Genomic DNA, 12,992 nt, shown 5'->3' with positions numbered 1-12,992 from the left:
TTTGTCATGTATTTAATAAGCATAGTTTATTTTTTAACAAAATATTAATTTCATAAATATTATATTTATAAGGTTAAATATATTTTTAATCTTAGAATCTTGACGTGAAATTGAAATTTGTCTCTGTATGAAACTTTGATATACTTTTGTCTTTAAACTTTAAAAATAAATTTTTATAGTCTTTATAACCTAATTACATTAAATAATTTTTACGTGTCAAATGCATAAATGTGTTTCATGTTAGTATTTAAATTGTTTATATCTTTAACATATTCTCGCTTCAATGTCAGTTTCGAAACACGTTTGACAAATAAAAATATATATAATTAGATTAAAAGGATTATATTCCTTCATTTTTAAAGTTTAGGACCCAAATATATCAAAGTTTCAGACATAAATAAATTCCAACTTTGTGTAAAGTTCAAGACTAAAAATATATTTAAACCTAGTAATAAAACACAAAAATATATTTATTTTTTTAGTTTTCATATAAATTGTTACATCTTCATAAATCTAGGTATTATTAAAATAAGGTGACTTCATTTGCCTCTATCCATTGAAATTTATCCTTAGTACTTTCTATTTGATAAACGAAACCATTTGAGTAGGTAGGGTACAATATTTCTTTTATCTTTTTATCTTTACATGATTTGTCTCTCCTTACTTTCTTTTCTTTTAAGACTTTTTTTAGAGTTTTGATAGATTACATTCCTTGAATCTCATATTGTCCATGTGTGCCAATTTTTTCATCCTCATTTATGGTTAGTATGTTTTTTCTTTCTATTTGTGTTGTTGTGGTTTTTACTTTGTTTTGATTGTATTAAAATTTGAAATGTGTTTCTTTTGCCTATTTATTTAGTTGGAGCGTAATTCAAAGTTAGGCTTTTTGTAGAAAAATAATTCAAGTTTAGGAAAAAAGAGATTTATTATCGAGTTTAGAAAAGTAATATTTTTTTAATTATGAAAATATAATAAATAATTTTGCATAAAAAAATTCAGAAAAAATCTTATTTTTTAAGTTTATTTTAGAAAAATCTTATATATATATATATATATATATATATATATATATATATATATATATATATATATATATATATATGCATCGATTCTTTCATTATAAGGATTACAAATAGATAAATCTTTTCTAAATTATCAAACTCGGTTAAAAAAAGGTTTTTATTAAAAGAAAAATATGTTTGCAAAAGTTTTATCAAAAGAAAAACATGTTTGAGATTACATACGCACGTAAACACATGGAAATAAAAACAATAAATAAATAAATAAAAGAAGCTGAATGAATGTGTGGAAAAAATTCTTTTAGACTTGTAATATCATATGTTTAGGTGCCAAGTACATTCATAATAATGGTAAATCGTACAAAGAATACAAATTATATAAGTTAATCAAAACAAAATCAATATACAAATCAATGACAATAAATATATCATCAAATCAACAAAATATATTTAATCCATTTCAAAACTTCTAAAATCAAGATGTGAAACACAAACGGTAAAGCCCAGTTTTATTTTCTGCCCTAAAGTTTAAGGGCTGGCCTTAATCTGTTGGGTCTCAGGGCTGGCCTATAGGGTGTTAAGGTCCTAAAGTTGCTAGGGTTTCCCTTTCAGCCTCATTCTTGCAAAAATAGAACCTAAAACGCTGCCCTCTTCCTTTTCAAAACGCTCTACTAGGGTTGAACTCAAGCCCTTCCTCTCCATGTAAGTTGCTTCTGAACTCGTAGTAGTCTTCCTCTAGCTTTATTTTCGGCATTTCCTTGAGGCTAATCTCAGTGACCCGTTCTGCTTGTCCCACTGTTTCCTTCCAGCCACTGATCCTTGTTCCTAGAGCTGCTGCACTCTTTGTTCGGTGTCGAGGTCGCGTAGGGATAGTCTACTAGCTTATTTTCAGGTAAAGGAAGTTAGAGTTTTTGCCAAATCTGTGATTTTTCGTGATTGCTTGATGATATTGCATGATTTGATTGGATGGCATGCTACTGCGAGTTTATGAGATGATATTGCGTTGGTTTGGTGGTAATGTTGGACTATTGCACGAGAGAACAGTGGTGGGCACTGGTTTTCTCGTCCAAGCAAGCATGTCTCGCCTAGGCGAGATTAACAGAGGCTCGCCCAAGCTGCTTCACGCGAGTGGTCGCTCAGGCGACCCACGTTGCTCCTGTGCAAGCGAGCATCTCGCCCAAGCGAGAGGGGTCTCGCCTAAGCGAGATCCCGCGTGAGGTTACTGTTCCTCTTTCCTGAGCCCTCGCCTGGGGGAAGGGGGCTCGCTTGAGCGAGAGTCTCTCGCTTGAGCGAGACCCTTCAGCCTGATCGAGGAGCATGGCGAGGGCGGTGTGATTTGTGATTGTTTCCTTGAATCGTGAATGGTTAATGCTTGCTTGGATTTGAGTATTGTGTTAAATGCATGAGACAAATAAATATGCATGAGTGATGTGATTCATGAATTGTGAATAATGGGTTTGACATGAACTTAGCATGTGATCTTAATGAGGTGGTTGGTATTAAAGTGGCATGGTAACGACATGAGTTGGAATGGTATATTCATAGATGGAGTATGATGAATTGGTATGGATTGACTTGGAACGTGAAAGGGATTGGTTATAAAGATTGATATAGTGTGTGTGTGTGTGTGTGTGTGTATATATATATATATATATATATATATATATATATATATATGCATGATAGTTCTTTCTTGATTGAATGAACATGATTGGTTCGTGTCAGTGCATAATTCCTTGGAATTTCTAGGTGAGATTTTTAGGGTCGTGCTTCAGTGGTCGGGACGTAATTCCATGACCCCTGTTAGTGGGTGTCCATGGTGGTGCCACATCTATATAACTTGGTAAGGATTCAAGGTAGGATTGCATCCTGACACTCTAAGGAGTCAGTTAGTCTCACTTAGAGTGGACTAACTCCTATGGTGAGAGTAGCAAGAGGCCTGAAACTCATTAAGGGTTAACCTTGTGTGTGAGGGAATTGATTCATTGTAACACTTGTAACACATAGCTTGGGGGTGAGCAGCTCGGAGGTGAGCAGAGGTATCCGCCACAAGTGCAAGCATCCGCTGAATCCGGCCAGGTTATATGTATCCGGATGAGTCGAGTCGAGTCTTAGTGTATTGTTTTGGAAGGTCATAACATGCTTAGGTGATGTATGTATATTGGATTGTGAAAGTATATATGATTGCATTGATGAAATCTTTTGGCTCTAGCTTACCCTTTTCTTGTTTGAATTCTACTCTTGCGATGATCATCACACTAGTGCAGTGAGGGCTTTTGGCCCCGGTTACTTTCGTGATTCTGCCTCGGTTTTAGAACCGAGGCATATTGGGGCGAGGCCAAAAGGCACCTCCTTTTGGCCTCGGTTATCACCCGAGGCCATAGCGTCTGTTTTCTGCCTCGGGTCTGAAAGAACCGAAGCCATAGCGTCTGTTTCGTCTTCGCAGTGGTGGCTATGGCTTCTGCTGCTGTTCTGGCTCATTCTCGCTCACCGTTGCAGTAGTGATGATGACGCGCTGTTGTAGTGGTTTCTGCTGTTTCGCATGGATCTGTGTGGTGCGAAATTGCACGTCTGGTGAAGATGACTCGCGCTCCCATGGTGGTGTTGTGTGAGGATGCGCTGGTTTCATTGCAGGTGTTGATGGCAGGTCACGGTGGTGCGAGGTGTTGCCATGGTTGTCACTGGTTCTGTTGTAGAGAACACAATGCATTGTGAGGTCCGTGAATGGTGCAGCTGCGGTGGTGGTGGTGGCAGCGAAGTTCGCGCAGAGTTTTCGAACTGACCCACATCGGGAAGTGATTTGCAATCGGTGAACCTGGACAGCGCGACGGAGGCGACGACACACGACTATTGATGGCAGATGCTGGTCGGCGACGGAGGCGGAGCGTGATGGTGGTGGTAGAGCGAAGAAATTCGCGCAGAGATAAGAGAGTTTGGGAGACGATGAATAGTAGTTAGGGTTCGCGAATTGGGAATTTTAACAGACTTTATGGCCTCGGTTCAATTAATAACTGAGGCCAAAAGCCCCCTTTACTGCCTCGGTCCTTAAAGAACCGAGGCCAAAAGCCTGATGCTGACTTTATGGCCTCAGTTCAATTAATAACCGAGGCCAAAAGCGCCCTTTACTGCCTCGGTCTTTAAAGAACCGAGGCCAAAAGCCTGATGCTGGTGGCATTTTTGAAAATTTGAAAACTGGGCTGCCTTATATGCTTCGGTTCATTTGTAAACGAGGCCTAAAGCCCCCTTTATTGCCTCGGTCCTTAAAGACCCGAGGCCAAAAGCCTGACGAAATTGCAAAAATGCCACCGCCTCCTTATAGGCTTCGGTTCAGCTGTAACCGAGGCCTATAAGGCGAAGTAAAATGTCAAATCTGCACTAGTGTCAATTTATTGATGAGAGCAGATGCGAGAGATACTCGTGGTCAACAAAGGAGAAATGATTCTGCTGCATAGTCCGCTTGGACTGGATCTGTATCTTTATGGGTTTTCTTTCCGGGCTATGGCCCATGTATTAGTTTATTGTTTTAATTCCCTTTGGGTTTGTTGTTGAATGTTGTAATTGGTTTACTTTGGCATCGTGGTGTGCCTAGGATCTTGTAGGGGTTGCGTTTAATATCCCAAGACTGCGTTGTTATACTATTTGTGCGTGATGTTTCTTTTAATTACGCTTATTAATTAAATGGGACGTTACACAAATTCAAACATATATACATGTAGTGAAATATCAAATAGATGTCTTCCGGATGATATATAGTATATTCATTGTAATTTTATTGCACAAATAATTGTACATCGAAGTTGTGTCTAGATGGTGCAAAATTTTCCCCTTAACTTCTTATCACCTAATATATTGATCAACGTGCTTTAGATAGTTAGTGAAAGAAAAGCTTCTTTTTCAATAATAGATTATTGTGCTTAATACTACGGACAAAATTATCATACCAACTTAATTATGTGACCTCAAACAATTTGATATAACAAGAAATCCGGTATTTCCCTGACAGAGATAAAAATTATTTACTCTGAATTGAATTATAACTGGATGGAAAAGATCTAAACTCATTGGCTTTTATAGCGTAGAATATGTTAATGAAAGAGATACAAATTCTGTAAAAGAAGAGTTTACAGGGAGAAGAGAGATGATAGGTGAAAAAGATGCATAGAGAATAAAATTTTAAAAAGAAGAAAGAAAGGGAAGAAAATCTTTGGCTTTGAAATGAGGTTTTCAAACAAATATATTTAAATTAACAAAACAATAACTAAATCTAGGATAATTCACAGTAGTTTATTTAAATTAATAATTTATATTATAAATTAAAAGTAGAGTTTGTATATATAATATGCGGATTAAATTAAAAAATTAAATAAACTCTAATTAATAAAAAATGTGTGATGGGCAAAACTCACTTCAAGATATAAATAAAATTAAATATTTAAACAATAGTATTAATGCAAATAAAAGATTCAAAAGTATAAGGTTAAAAAAGAGGCAGTATTTCTTGAATTTGGATTCTCTGCTGATTTTTTGTGTGTTGTTTCTCTACTGTGCTATTTATTATAATACATTGATTACCATTAATTTTAACGTTTTAAAATATATTAAAAAGATATTTAAAATATCATTACAGTGTATTTTTAATGTCCAGCATAGGACAACACCAAAAAAACCAATAGAAAATCTGGACTCATCTTTCTTCTATGATTACTAGAGTCGTATTTCTTCTTTGATTCCTATACCTATAGTCACAATAGGATGGCAAAACAGATTTGGGAGTCCGTTAGCTAATGTTAAAAGAGATGGCGGTTGAAGGTTTTAATCCGTGAGTCTATTTTGATATGACCTATTCAGTTCGTCAATTTGATAAGCTAAAATATGAGTCACTTCGGGTCAAAAGATTATTTTTTGTATTATATTTTTTAAAGATATAAATATATAATAGTATTGTAATTTAAATTATTAACAATTACAAATTAATTTTCAATTATAATTATAATAGAATAATTTAACATGTAAATGTAATAATTATTTTAATTTATCTAATTGAAAACATGAACTAATTAATTAAAAGTTTAGAAAATATTTTATATGATTAAGTATGTTTTTAATATTTATTTATATGTATATATAAATAAATTTTAAAAAAATAAAAATTTTGAAAAAAAATTAAAAAAAATAAAATAAATAAAAAGAAGTGACAGACTAGCCTGACTCAATCCGTTAACCCATCATATACGGGGTGGATTATCATTATTGGTCATTTCTATTTGATGAATCAGGCAAAAACAAGACAAGCCGGCTCATTTCACTATCCCTGTCACATGACTTGGTCTTGCTCTAGATCAAGGTAAAAGAAGCTCACCGGGTTAAAAGATTTACACACGAAAAAAATATATGAAACATAATGTTAATATTACTAAACTATTTTTGTAATTTGTAATTGTTTTGATGTTCACATGAATAGAAGAAGAAAAAAATAATTGTATTGGGTCATGGGAAATATGAATATCTCAGGTCACCAATAACATCCTCTGATAATATGTATCACTTGAAGTTTAGTCATCATTGATGTCAGAGGCTCCTACACGGCTACAGTCATCTAAATCATACCAAGAAGAGAAAACTTACAAAGATGACTTCAAGGTTTTGATTCATTACAACAATGTATAGGTTGCAAGTACTATGACAATAATAATAGTATTAGTATGAAATCACTAACTTAGATTAAACATTTGAATGATTATTATATGAAGCCTAATAGGATGTGATAAGAAATAAATAACATTAGATATTGGAAAGGATATATATGAGTAGAGGTGTCAATTTGGCCCCTAGCCCATGGGTCAGTCCTAGCCCACTCTTCATAAAGCCCCATTTTAGGGGGCCCCAAAATGAGGGGGCCAAAAAAAAGCCCCAGGCCCCAAAGCCCCCTCTCTAGTGGGTTAGGGCTAGGGCTAAGGTGGGTCAGCCCCCAAATAATACTACATTAAGAAAGAGTCAAAGATCAAGTCAAGCGACCCAGACGTACTCGACGATCTGGACGGGCTCGACGACTCGGACGAGCCCAATGACAAGGATGGGCCCAACAACCCGGACGGGCCCGACGAGGCAGATGGGACTGATGACCCGGACGGGCCCAACCACTCAGACGAGCCCAACCACCCGGACAGGCCCAACTATCCTAATGGGCCTAATGACCCGAACAGGCCCAATGATCCAGACAGGCCCAACATCCCGAACGGGCCCGACGACCCGGATGGGCCCTACGACCGGACGGGCCTAACGACCTGGACGGGCCTAAAGACCCGAATGGGCCCGATTATCCAGATAGGCCCAACGACCCGAACGGGCCCGCAACCCGAATGGGCCTGACGATCCAAACGGACCTGACAACCCGGACGGGCCCGACGACCAATATGGGATCAATGACCAAGACGGGCCCTACGACCCAGACGAGCCCAACCACCCGGACGAGCCCAACGATCCTAACGGGCCCGAAGACCCGAACGGACCCAACGACTCGAATGGGCCCAATAATCCAGACAGGCCCAACGACCCAAACGGGCTCGCAATCCGGATGGGCCCGACAAGCCAGACAGGCTCAACGATGCTAACGGGCCCGAAGATCCGAACAGACTTGATGACCCGAACGAGCCCGATGATCCAAACAGGCCCAACGACTTGAACGGGCCACATGACCCGGACGGGCCCAACAACCCGAACGGGCCCAACGACCCGAATGGGCCTGAAGACCCACACGGGCCCGACGACCCGGACGGATGACGAACCAAACGGGCGCAATGACCTGGACGGGCCCGAAGACCTGAACGAGCCAGACGACCCGGAAGGGCCTGATGACCTAGACGGGCCCAACGACTCAAACAGGCCCGACGACCCATATGGGACCAATGACCTTGACGGGCCCGATTATCCAGATAGGCCAAAAGACCAAAACGAGCCCGACGACCCGGACATACCCGTCCACCTGAACGGGCCCGTCCGCCCGAACGGGCCCAATGATCCAAACAGGCCTAACGACTCGAACGAGCCCGACTACCCAGATGGCTCGGTGACCCGAACGAGCCTAATTAGATCGTTGGGCCTGTCTAGATCATCGAGCCTAATCGCGTCGTTGGGCCTATCTAGATCATCGAGCTCGTCCGGGTCGTCGGTCTTGTCTTGGTCGTTGGGTTCGTTCTGGTCGTTGGGCCTGTTTGGATCATCGGGCGCGTCTGGGTTGTTGGGCCCATTTGGTTCATCTGGGTCGTCGGGCCCGTTCGGATCGTTAGGCCCATCCAGGTCGTCAGGCCCGTCCAGGTCGTCGGGACCATTCAGGTCGTCAGGCTCATCCGGGTTTGCTCGGGTCGTTGGGCCCGTTCAGGTTGTCGGGCCCGTCCGGATCGTCGGGCCCGTCTGAGTCGTTGGGCCCGTCCGGGCCATCGGGCCAGTCCAGGTTGTTGGGGCCATTTAGGTCGTCGGGTTCGCCGGGTCATCGGGTTCGTCCGGATTGTCGGGTTTGTTCAAGTCGTAGGGCCCGTCCTGGTCATCGGGCCCGTCTGGTCGTCGGGTCCATACAGGTCGTCTGGCCCGTTTGGGTCGTTGGGCTTGTCTGGGTCATTGGGCCTGTTCGGGACGTTAGGCTCGTCCAGGTCGTCGGGCCCGTCGTGGTCGTCCGACTCGTTCGGATCGTTGGGCCCGTCCTGGTGGTTGGGCTCGTCTGGGTTGTCGGGCCCATGTAGGTCGTATGGCCCGTCTGGGTCGTCGAGCCCATCCGGCGTGTCAGGCCCATCTGGCTCGTTTGGCCTGTCTAGGTTGTCGGGCCCGTCCGTGTCGTCGGGCCCGTCCGGATTGTCGAGCCCGTCCATGTCGTCGGGCCCGTCCGTATTGTCGAGTTTGTCCTGGTTGTCGTGCCCGTCCGGGTCGTCTGGGTTGTCGGGCCCGTTCGGGTCGTTGGGCTTGTTTGGATCATCGAGCTCGTTCGAGTGTTGTTCTTGTTGAGGTCGTCGGGCAGGTCCGGCTCGTTCGACCTATTCGGGTCGTCGTGCTTGTCCAGTTCTTTGGGCCTGTCCCACAAATAGTAATATGTTTTAGAAAATAATATATTTTTCATGTGGAAGATGAAAGCCCATGGGTTGGCCCTAGCCCACAGGGCTTTTGTAGGATTTTTTGCCCCATGGACTTCTTTGTTGGGGGCTTTTTTTCAGTGTGGGCTTTTTTGGCCCTAGCCCACATGGGTCAGGGCCAAACCCTGTGGGCTGGGCCAAATTGACACCTCTATATATGAGGATGACTCTAATGTCATGCATTTAGGAGTTGTTGAATTCAACCAAGATAAAAAGCTTGTTGCAATTGCTTGGACGATAATAATCGATGAAATCCCCTTTAGGTTTATGCAGAAAAGAATGTTTGAGGCTTTTACAAGAACTCGGCCTTGTTATAAAATTTCCACCCATATCAAATATTGCTTGTTTGTTTGCATTTTTATAATGAAAAGGTGAAGTTGGACTCTTTGTTATCAAACATATGGTTTTATCAAACATATGGTTTCACTTACAATTGATACTAGAACATCAATTCCAAATCACAAAGTTGAAACCATATAGACATTTTACCCGATCCAAATCCATCTGGATGTATCGTTAGGAACAATCATCGTGTTTCCAAGATATTGTCCGCTTTGGAGCGTGAAGTTCCATCACAGCTTTGTCCTTAAAGGATACATCAGAGGATGGAGGGAAAAGGGAGTTGTCGATCCCTACAGACGATGTCAATGTTCCAACCTGACCTAAGTCCATCTGGCAGCATCATTAGGAACAATCATTGCGTTCCTGAGGTATATTCTGCTTTGGAGCATGGAACTTTGTCATGCTTTTATCCTTAAAAGGTGCCTCAGAGAGTAGAGGGCAAGGGGAGTTGTTGGTTCCCAAACAACGCCAATGTTTCGACTCAACCCAAGTTCGTTCGGAAGCATCAATAGGATCAACCACCACGTTCTCGAGGTATTGTCCACTTTGGAGCGTGGAACTCTGTCACGGTTTTATCCTTAAAAAACACCTCAGAGGGTGGAGGACAAGGGAAGTTATCAGTCTCCACAGACAACGCCAATGTTTCGACCCGACCCAATAATGACTTGACTTATTACTTAGACCCAACCTAATCCAATTCATTCAAGAGTGGGCTAATTTGGATTGAGGTTAAGAAAAAAATAAATGTAGATTTGTGAAGGATTAGATATCTTTTTAGTCCCTGAACTTTGAAGCGAAATTATAATTTGTTCTTATATTGGTACATTTTAGTCCCTAAACTTTAAAAATGAATGGATATAGTCCTTCTAACCTAAGTATGTTAATTTTTTTTGTGTCAAACACGTTTCACATCTAATATTGAAGTGAGAACATATAAAAACGTATGAACAACTCAAATGTTAGCATAAAACATATTTGACATGTCAAAAAAATTTAACATAATTGGATTAAATAAATTATATTTATTCATTTTTAAGTTTAGAGATAAAAAATGTATTAAAGTTTTGAACGAGGACGAATTTTAATTTTTCATCAAAGACTAGAATTATATTTAATTTTTTTTAATGAGTTGTATAATGGGTTTGTTCAAATGTTATCCAACCTGGCTCTTAATTTATTTATGTGAAATTAATATTGAACTATGATTTTTATTAAAATAAAACTTTAAAACGTAAATCGTAGTCTTACATAATTGCAATAGTATTGTCTATCCCTAAAATACCAGGAAAGAAAAAAATACTTATTCTAAATCCCTAAACAACTTCGATAAAAGATTAAGTATGGAGCATCTTTCAAGATTTTTATCATATACTCCAATATAATAATAATACTTATATAGTAAATTTACAAAGTTCAGAATTTTAATTAAAAGCACAATTCAATTTTAATACAATTGGAGAAAAATTAAATTCTCCTCACTTACATAGTCTAAATCATAAGAATGCTAAATATTCAAAAGATAACCTCTCTTATATTTTTGTTAATCAATATATAGAATTCTTATTGTATTGCAACACACCAGATGAACGTGTCAACAATCTCACGAATTTGGCATCAAGAACTTTAAAATTTTGTTCTTTAGTATAATTCGGTTTTTTCACACCTCCTCCTTTTGTTATATTGAAAGAAGCTCCATTTTCAAAAATATCCCTTACCGAATGAAAGTTCCATGTACCTCCACTTTTATCACTACTCTTTCTCCATGTAACCTACACATAATAAATAATTAGTATTAATAAAATTAATATTATATATATATATATATATATATATATATATATATATATATATATATATATATATATATATATATATATATATATATATATATAAGCAAATACTTAAGTGATTGGTAATCAGTTGGATATCAAATACTTCAAGCAAAAATTTTAAAATTGATTACCTCCTTATTTCCTATCGTTGGTGCAACAAAGAGGTTAGCTTCACTTTTGAGACTAGGTTCCATGCTTCCACCAATGGCATATTGAAGCCATCCTTGATAAAAATTATTGGCTACATGTGCATATCCATGACGAATCCTAGAACACTAATTCTTTGTTAATAAGAGCAAATAGAATTGTTTATTACTTTGTGTATTTTTAACTACTTAGTATAACAATACTTATTTACCTTGGCATACGTTGATTGCAATTAGGTCCAAAATGATTGTACACCACTGTAACCTTCATATTCTTGTCTCTCACATATCCATCATCATGTCCAAGAAGCATAACTTTATCTTGGTTTTTGAACCAATTATTAGAGATAGTCACATCAGTAGAACCTCGTGTTACATCAAGCAAACCATCTTGACAATCATAAAGTGTATTATGGTCAATCCAAATTTTTGAAGCAGTAACCAATCTTATTGCGTCCCCGTCTACATGACCTAAAGGAATCACCTTTCCTTCAGGCCCCATCACACTCCCAGGGGCTTGAGGTTTGCAATGGTGAACTCGAATGCCATGGATAATTATGTTGGTGGCCTGTAATCAAATAAGCAAAGTTGCATACATATTGATAAATTTTTTAATGTTTATTATCCTTACAAGCTTAATTAGTAGCAAGTATCAATTACCTTAAATATCATTAAGCATGCATTATTAGCGATGTGGACATTAACACCTCGACCATCGATAGTGGTAAAACTACTAATGAGAAGGGGTTTCTTTAGTTCAATTTGCATGTCTTTTTGGAATGTGATCCACACTTTACCTTGAAGAATAGAAGTTCCATATCTCAAGGTGTTGGGCTTGGGATTTATAGGATCATCACTAGAGTCAGTAACTTTATAATGAATGAGGTCATTACCAATGTTGTTTATCATCTTGCCAGCATAACCCACACAACATGTGGCTAATTGATATTGGTGTCTCCTCCATTCAGGATTTTTTCTCCAACATCGGTCAATAACATTCATTTTCAACCCATTTATCCTCGATTGCTTTGCAAAACTAAGTTTTGAAAGGAAAAAGAAAATCAAAAGAGCCAAAATCAAGAATTGAGGTTTAAGAAAGGCCATAGCGAAGAATATTTGTTTTTAAGAAAAATCAAGATAAGATAGATAAAAGAAAAAAAGAAGGTGGTTTTATAGTATTTGTTTTTTCTTTTTGTATGAATTTGTGGTGTAAGAAAATGATTATATATATGCAAAACATGTTATTGAGTTAGTTTAAGTTGTTTTTCCAAGCTATGATAAGAGAGACTTCCTCACCAAAGAAGCTATGAATAGAAATAAGTGAGTAGAAATGTTTAAGTAGTTTTAAATCTTAACCTCTTACCTTAATATATGTGTTAGCTAAAGAAACCAATTTACAAAATTTTAATTATATTGTTTTCCATGGCTGAATTTAATTTAAAATTTATTAAAAACTAATTTAAATTCAACATCGTGTCTTATGGGTATGCAATATCAATATCATAAATGGATATTGTGATGAGCATTAACTGC

The 12,992-nt window shown here is 38.5% G+C and overlaps 1 protein-coding gene across 1 annotated transcript; it reads right to left on the bottom strand.

The window, feature by feature from the left end:
• Positions 1 to 11,025: 11,025 nt before the first annotated feature.
• Positions 11,026 to 12,563, bottom strand: LOC114180828 (pectate lyase 1-like). The gene is made up of 4 exons (XM_028067118.1): positions 12,120 to 12,563; positions 11,672 to 12,027; positions 11,445 to 11,580; positions 11,026 to 11,250 (listed from the first exon to the last, which is right to left on the bottom strand). Exons 1-4 carry the CDS (start codon positions 12,561 to 12,563, stop codon positions 11,026 to 11,028), a joined length of 1,161 nt encoding a protein of 386 aa, XP_027922919.1.
• Between the last annotated feature and the right edge of the window lie 429 nt (positions 12,564 to 12,992).

The sequence above is a fragment of the Vigna unguiculata genome, chromosome 4 (genome assembly GCF_004118075.2).
Source record: "Vigna unguiculata cultivar IT97K-499-35 chromosome 4, ASM411807v1, whole genome shotgun sequence".
NCBI lineage: Eukaryota > Viridiplantae > Streptophyta > Magnoliopsida > Fabales > Fabaceae > Vigna > Vigna unguiculata.
This window is presented reverse-complemented; position numbering and strand designations above follow the sequence as displayed.